This window comes from Papaver somniferum, chromosome 1 (assembly GCF_003573695.1).
Source record: "Papaver somniferum cultivar HN1 chromosome 1, ASM357369v1, whole genome shotgun sequence".
Taxonomy (NCBI): Eukaryota; Viridiplantae; Streptophyta; class Magnoliopsida; order Ranunculales; family Papaveraceae; genus Papaver; species Papaver somniferum.
In genome coordinates, this window is record NC_039358.1 from 3203429 (window position 1) to 3211201 (window position 7773).

Sequence of the window (7773 nt, forward strand, 5' to 3'; positions counted from 1 at the left end):
GTGCTGAGGATGAATTTGGTCTACGCATAACCTTGGGTGTTCCTTAGCCAAATCTGGGGTCCGTATAGCAAATGTCCTTCAGGGTCCAAATAGCACTTTTTCAGCAACTTTTTCCGCACAGGTGTATTTCTCCAAAAACACCTACACAAACATAAAAACACCATAATAAGTACAAAATCAAGCACTAGCAATAGGGATACTGAGGACAATTCAGACACAAAAATGTGTCTATCAACCCTCCCGGAAGATTAACTTCAATTGTTCTAACGTCCAAACATAACTCTCTTTCTTCTCGTTTTTCAAGAAACAAAAAGCCACGGTGAATGGTGCCTTTGTTGAAGTATGCCCCACAATGTTCATCAACGGCATCTCATATTTATTAGTCTTGTACGTGCAATCCAATATAATAACTTGTGGGAAGCATAGAGCCAATTGGATGCATTCCGGGTGGGCAAGGAAAAGGTGTGTGACTTGACCGAACTCATCCAACTTCTTTTGGAAAGCGTAGTTATTCTTCACCCCTAACCACATTACTTGTTGCATCACCATCCTATCTTGCAAATTGAGTCTTCTAATCTTTTGTCTTGCATTGTAGATAGTTTGCATAGTCGACTTGTTATTCTTGTTGTTCGCCTTCAATTTGCTAAGAATCCTAAACGGTGGAAAACGTGCTCGTGTCATTTTATCCACTTCTAGCATCTCATCGGGTTTGAGTCGCGCTACTTTCGCATGTCCATGCAGGTCTTTGGGATGTGGGTGGTTATGACGACAATCCATATCTTTATTCATTATCCAATATTGATCTTCTTTGTTCAAGGACTTATTCTTGAGGTTGAAAACGATCTTGAAAGGGAAATTTCTTTTCTTCGTCTTCGTACTATTTTTTCTCTCGCTCTTCCCAACGTATACAATACCCTTTTTAACCTTGCTAGCGCCGGTTCCACTACGCTCACAAATCATTTCAAACCGATCCCATCGGCTTTGTTGTCCTTTAACTAGTATACGATTTATCTTCATCGCGTGTTCCTCAAGCCAATCCAGAACTTCGGGTTTAGTTTTCCATCTCTGTGTTCATTCCAAAACAAGTAATTAGAAAGGTTCATTCCAAAACTTTGGAATATTCCGACAACATTAAGGTAAACAAAAGGTTCTTACATGCCAAATCATTTTGGAAGTGATCCTCGGTATCCTCGTGAATTATGTCTACTGGATCAGGTTGATCTTCCATGGGTACGATCTACAAAGAATATCACAAGGTTCAAATACTTGAAAGGAAAAATAATAGAAATATTCAGCTCATACGGTAATCATATTATGTGCCGAACCCTGAACATTTAAAGGTTTCGGCTTATACGAATATGTGCCGAACCAATAAAAATATTTCAACCCAAAAATTAAAAATTTATGTTCGGCTCATACGATAATCATATTAACCATGAACATTTAGAGGTTTCGGCTTATACGATATTCTCAATATGTGCCGAACCAATAACAATATTTTAACCCAAAAAATAACAAATTGATGTTCGGCTCATACTATTTTCGAAATATAAGCCGAACCAGTAATTATTTTTTTTCCGGCCTATTCAGGATGTTGTTCGGCTTACTATGAAACTTTCATATAAGCCTAACTAGTGTCTAGCAAAAGGATTGGAATTGAAAATTATAGGTTCGGTGCATGCTGCAAACAGATTCAGTGAGCCGAACCGTTCATCAATTGATAGATCTATGAGCCGAACCTCAACCTGTTTCGCCGAACCATGATCCAAAAAACCTAAATTTTGATAATTGAGAGATATAGAAGTGAGATTAAGCATAGGATGGAAGTGTACATGTGTATCAAAAGCATTTGGTTCCTCATCAATGTCTTCATCATCAGGATTTGGCTCATAAAAATCATCATCTTGAGTTTGAATGGGTGTAAAATCATTCTCATAATCTAAGAAATCAGCCATTTGGGAATTATTGGTGTAGTTGATGTGTATTTTCCTAGGTTTTTTAGATGAATTATGACCCTCCTCATCCTCCATTGAATCAAGAATTAAAAAAAATTCTCACTTTCTCTTTCTCTCCTTCTCAATAAAAACTTTGATTTTTTTTCTCCAAAATTTTTCATCTAAACAACCTTTATAATTCTGAAAATTATCTTAATCACTAAACATAATATTTAATCACTAATCAATATTACTAACACTAATACGTAAATGGCTGATTTTCCATTAAAAAAATTTTGGGTTAAGGGGTTATCTGAATTTGTTATTTCACAACCTTTTTTTTGTCTTTATTCAATATTCCTGGAAAAATTTCACTATGCCCAAAATCAGGGTTCTTTGGTAGTAATCAAAATTTTGCGGCGGGCTACAGCCACTTTAATTTTAATCTTTTTTATTAATATTTAATATATTAGCTTGCATTTTTTTCCCTAACCAATTTTTTTTTATCTTAGCCGAACTAAATACAAGAGAAAAAAAAGTTGAACATTCTTTTTAAATTAAACAAATAAAGTTTATACAAAAAAAATTAAGTTGAAAAATTAAATAAAAATATATTTATTTATTTAATAAAAAGATAACTACATCATTTACAAGTTTAGGACACCCCTTATAATTATGGGGTAGATGGGCTAAGTAAACCATGGTCCCAAAAAAACCAAGGTCCCAAAAAATCGTTCCATCACTGAATTCACGGTATACTGCATGCACATTCCATCCTGGATTTCAAACAACCACAATAATAGATAAACAAACTTTGAATAGCAACAAACAAACAAAAAACAAAAGTATGTGGTTATTGTTTGTTTACTAATTTTAGCACCATTTTTCTTGGTTAAAAATGTAAGCCAGATTTCCTAAAAACAACCAAGTCTAAAAATACACAAATCAGCATCCCTATATAAACCACCTTACACAGTTCTATCTTTCAGCACCACTTCAATAAATAATATACATACCTTCTTGTGAGGAAAATTTCCCTTGCCATCTCTTACAAATAAAACACAGACACCCAAAAAAAAAACAAAAAAAAATAATTAAGAGATGGCAAAGTTCTCTCATTCAGTTCTCTTCCTCGCTGCTGCTCTCTGCTTCGTTTCAGCTGTAAGCTGCGAAGACTTCAAAGTCCACGGGATGGTTTACTGTGACACATGCCTCGCTGGATTTGAGACCAGAGTTACCGAATACATGTCAGGTAAACAACAACAAAAAGAAAATCTTCATATTATTTTAATATATATATAGTTATGTTTTTGGCTGAATGCAAATTATGTTTGTTTTTGGTGTATCAGGCGCAAATGTGACCTTGGAATGTAGAGACAGAGAAGGAGGTCACCTGACATACACAGGAAATGGTGTGACTGACAAGACCGGTGGGTACACCATCTTGGTTGATGGAGATCATGAAGAAGAGGTTTGTCAAGTGGTGCTCACTGAAAGCCCTAGATCTGATTGTACCAGGAAAATCCCAGGAAGATCAGTTGGTCGCGTTGCTATCACCGCTAACAACGGAATCCAAGAGCCAGTTAGATTTGTCAACTCTCTTGGTTTCCTCAAGGATGAGCCACTCGAAGTTTGTGGTGAAGTTATTGCTGAATTGGGACTTACCCCTGAAGACATCATGGTCTAAATTTACCCAAGTTGACAAAAATGTATAATCAAATTATATGAATAAATAAAGATTTTATGTCTGTCTCATTACATTTTCCATTTTTCCATCATAATTATCAATATTATCATCTTAGTAAATACGTTAAAATGAAAAAAGTGACAGTAACACTTTTTTACAGAAACAGGTGTAGAGTAATAAAACTCAACAAATGCCTTTTCACTTTTTTACAGAAACAGGTGTAGAGTAATAAAACTCAACAAATGCCTTTTGTCTTCTCATCGACCAACAATATTTCCTTGTGCACAGTTTCAGGTTTTTCTTGCTTCCAATAAACAGAAGCACCAGGAACATGCAAAACACCGCCACCATCACCATTTTCTCCCTTTATAACGTTCGGTTTCAGGTCGATAGTAAACGTTATCTTTGGAACAGGCGGGGCATCATCATCAAGCTCATTCAATACAATTTTCAAGTGAGAGAGCAATTTTTCAACAAGTTGTCGCCCGAAATCTTCTCGAACTACAACGCGAAGGATGATGACATGCTCAGCATTTGGTGGCATATTGTACGCCGGTATGATCCATCCGTAGTGTCTTAAAGCCTTTGATAATTTGTATGCTAACCCTTGTTTAGCCTTGTCCTTGAATGCAAAGGCAACCAGAGGTAACCCTTTTTCTTTGGAGACAATATCAAAACAACCAGTTTTTTCTAGTCCTTGTCGTAGCTGTCTCGCACTCTCCATGCAATTTTTCATTACGTTTTTGTACCCCTATAAATGAGACAGTGCATGTTTAGCAATGGCTAGTTCAGAAATAGAGATATTAAGGTTGCATACTGCCACATTATTACCTCGAATCCCATCCGCAGGAACTGATAATATTGTGCAATGATCTGACTAGATCCTGTAATCAAAAACTCGGATTATATGGAATTTGGTCAGCCAAAAACAGGGAAAAAAAAACTATTGATACTTTCACTTTTTCATTTTTTCCTAAAAATATGCCGGACCGAAAAGTAAAAGTATTGTTTTTGCTGAAACGGAGGGAGTACAAAAACTTGAGATTATGTAATTATATATCAAACCTTTGGAGAAGTTTAAAGTGAAGGTGGGTTGGTCAGCGCCCAAGTAATTTATATGGAAGATGAGTTCTTCAGGTAAATCTTCTTTGCTCCTCCAAATGACCCAACCGACACCCGCATAGACAAGACCATACTTGTGACCACTCACATTTATACTCTTCACTAATGGTAATCTAAAATCCCATACCAACTCTGGGTATAGAAATGGTGCTACGAATCCACCACTCGCTGCATCAACATGAATTGGTGTATTCCATCTATGTATAGACAGACCCAAATGTAATCAGTACAGATAAACCGCGAGTATATGTTCACGGAATATGTGATGAAAGTTTATATTAGTTTTTACCCGGTTGTCTTGTTTTTTTGTTCAAGAAGATCATTCAAAAGCTTGACATCTTCGAATTCGCCGTTATAGGTCGACCCTAGAATTGCAGCAACACATATTGTGTTTTCATCCACCATTTCCACTGCTTTTACTGGATCCATCACATAATACCCTTCTACCACTTTAACTTCTTTCAGTTCCACCTCAAAATATCTTGCAAATTTTTCCCAACAGACCTGAAATATATATATTCTTGCACTGATCAATAATTTGATACGACACGCTGTGTCTCTTAGACCAGACTAGAAAAACCTGAACCAATACCTGAACGTTGGAACCAGTAACAATATTTGGTCTGTCACATGATTTTCCCTCCGCCTTTCTCTTGTTCTGCCATTTTTTCTTGAATGCCAAGCCAGCCAACATTATAGCCTCTGATGAACCCACGGTTCCCACACCAACTGCTGCTTCATTTTCGTTGACAGGAGCATTGAATAGGTGCGCTATGATATTTACACACCGGTTCTGAAAATTCAAGAAATGTTTCCAATGTTAATTATCAATGCAAATTGTGATTTCATATCGTGTTTTCAGCGCTGGAACTTAACCTGCAATTCAGTGGTAATCGGGTACTCATCCATGTCCACATAGTTTTTGTTCATGCCTTCCAGAATGAGTTGATCGCATTCGGGTTCCATCCATGTTGTAACAAATGAAGCTAAATTTAGCCTTGGGTTACCATCTAACAGAAGTTCATCGTGTATTATTTGATAAGCTGCCTCTTTCGGAATTGAGCTCTCCGCCATCCTGTATCTGAAAGTTGAATACTGTTTTCTTATTAATCATCACCCACAAAAAGACTCATCATATTATTACCATTTCCAATATGGGGTATACTAAACATACCTTGGTAGTGGATCTTGAACATATCGTGAGGCGAAAATCGAATCAACAGTGCTAGAAGATCGTAGTTCGGGAGGTTGAACAGTAGAGAGAACCATAGCGTATAGGATACAGATTTAAACTCGCTGCTGGAAATGCAAGCGTGATAGGCTGGAACTGTATTATTAAAAATTATACAAAAATAATGACAAGTACGATATTCTAAGTGTGTATGTATATAAATTAATATAACTATATATAGCCATAGGTGATTAGATGAAAAAATGGTTTTTCTCAAGAATTAATACTGTTGTTCTTTACTTCTCATTTTAGATTTACTTTGGGGTTCAGGCAAAGTATTTCTTCAATTAAGCTGATTAACAAAGGCAAAGCATATATTCTTAAATTATTGGGAGGGCTGTTGGATTATATATCCTGCAGACAAGTATACTTATTCTTTAGAATGAAGGTGTCCATGATATTGGGATGCCTTTAATTGTACAACCGGAGGCATAAAGAGTTTCCAGTACTTGGAGCACATTTGATATTTAAATTCAGAGGAGCAGAAACTACCATATAATTCTAGGAATAGTATAATAGAGTGAGTCTAGTCATGTTGACTTAGTCAACTGTTGTTTAGTCCACAACTTTTAAAATATAATCTCTCTGTTTCAGGAAAAGAATTACTTTTCCATTTAAATTTTGTATTTATAAAAGAGATACTTTTATTTATAATAGGTTGAACATCCAAAACTAATTCTTCCTCACACTAATGATAATCGTGGCAATTGTGGTAATTGAATGGTTTTTTTTGATGATTTTTGGTGAGGGTGAGTTTGGAAATAAATTTTTAAAGTTACTCTCTTACATACTTGCCTTAAAAACTGTGCAAATTAGAAAAATAACTCTTTTCCTAAAACGGAGGGAGCATACTATTGTTTGATCCTTGAAATTATAGTTTGGTCATAAGATGATGTAATTATCGTTTGGTAGTGGTAGAAATGAGTCCAATTTTGTGCACACTCCTTTAAAGGATGTGCACGTAACAAAATGATCTTATTGGCCGCCTTAAACATCGGTTATCTAACTATTAACTTTTAACTTTTTTTTTTATTTTTAGTTTGATTTAAATCTTATAAAGGTAACTGGATATATATATCGTATCTAATTACCTAAAATATAGGATTTCTGAAACAGGAAATAGATAGCGTAAAGAAGAAAAACAAAATATTAAGAAACCACGACAATTTTATGAGAATGGGTAATCGTCGGTGAAGGTTAAATTTGCAAGGCTTAAGCTGATCACTCATTATGATTGATATGTTGATAAGTCATTATGATTATCTCCATCAATTTTCAAGGTAAATTGTTAGATTTTAGTTTTGTGGCAGAGGTTTATCAATCATAATGAGTGAAATTGTGAGATATTAACTCTCAGCTTGGATATGGCTTCACGGGAAATCATGATCATAATTGATAAGGGTCGTGAACTCAACAGTAAATGAAGTATTTCCTATAGAAAATAAAAACCATCAATGGCGTGATGGTGGTGCCTTAAAACTGTTAATCTAAGAGCATCTCCAAGAGAAGGTGCAAAAAGTCCTATGTGGATTTTTAATTTAGTCCTTTTATTTATGGGGTCTACACATAGAATAAATATAGGGCCTCATATTTAAAATACCATCACCAACAGTGAGAATTTCAAGCCTTAAAATTAAAAGAAAATTAGTTAAAAACATGACGTGGAGGTGCAACCGGAGGTGTAGATAACACTTTCTTGAACACCTTCATATTTAATAATTGGTCCCTCCTAACTTGTAGGACCCTATTGTTGGAGATGAATTTATGCCAAACATGGGTCTAAAATCCTATGTGTCACT

General features: G+C 35.4%; 2 protein-coding genes across 2 annotated transcripts; one reads left to right on the forward strand and one right to left on the reverse strand.

Annotated features, from left to right (window-relative positions):
• The first annotated feature begins 2914 nt into the window (after positions 1–2914).
• LOC113277479 (olee1-like protein) lies at positions 2915–3694 on the forward strand. Its single transcript, XM_026526566.1, has 2 exons — positions 2915–3186; positions 3284–3694. Exons 1-2 carry the CDS (start codon positions 3036–3038, stop codon positions 3619–3621), a joined length of 489 nt encoding a protein of 162 aa, XP_026382351.1. The 5' UTR covers positions 2915–3035; the 3' UTR covers positions 3622–3694.
• On the reverse strand, positions 3647–6111 carry LOC113277470 (glutamate decarboxylase-like). The gene is made up of 7 exons (XM_026526561.1): positions 5918–6111; positions 5620–5824; positions 5336–5536; positions 5033–5247; positions 4687–4940; positions 4453–4505; positions 3647–4372 (listed from the first exon to the last, which is right to left on the reverse strand). The coding sequence occupies exons 1-7, from the start codon at positions 6010–6012 to the stop codon at positions 3857–3859; spliced, it is 1539 nt and encodes a 512-aa protein (XP_026382346.1). The 5' UTR covers positions 6013–6111; the 3' UTR covers positions 3647–3856.
• Positions 6112–7773: the final 1662 nt, after the last annotated feature.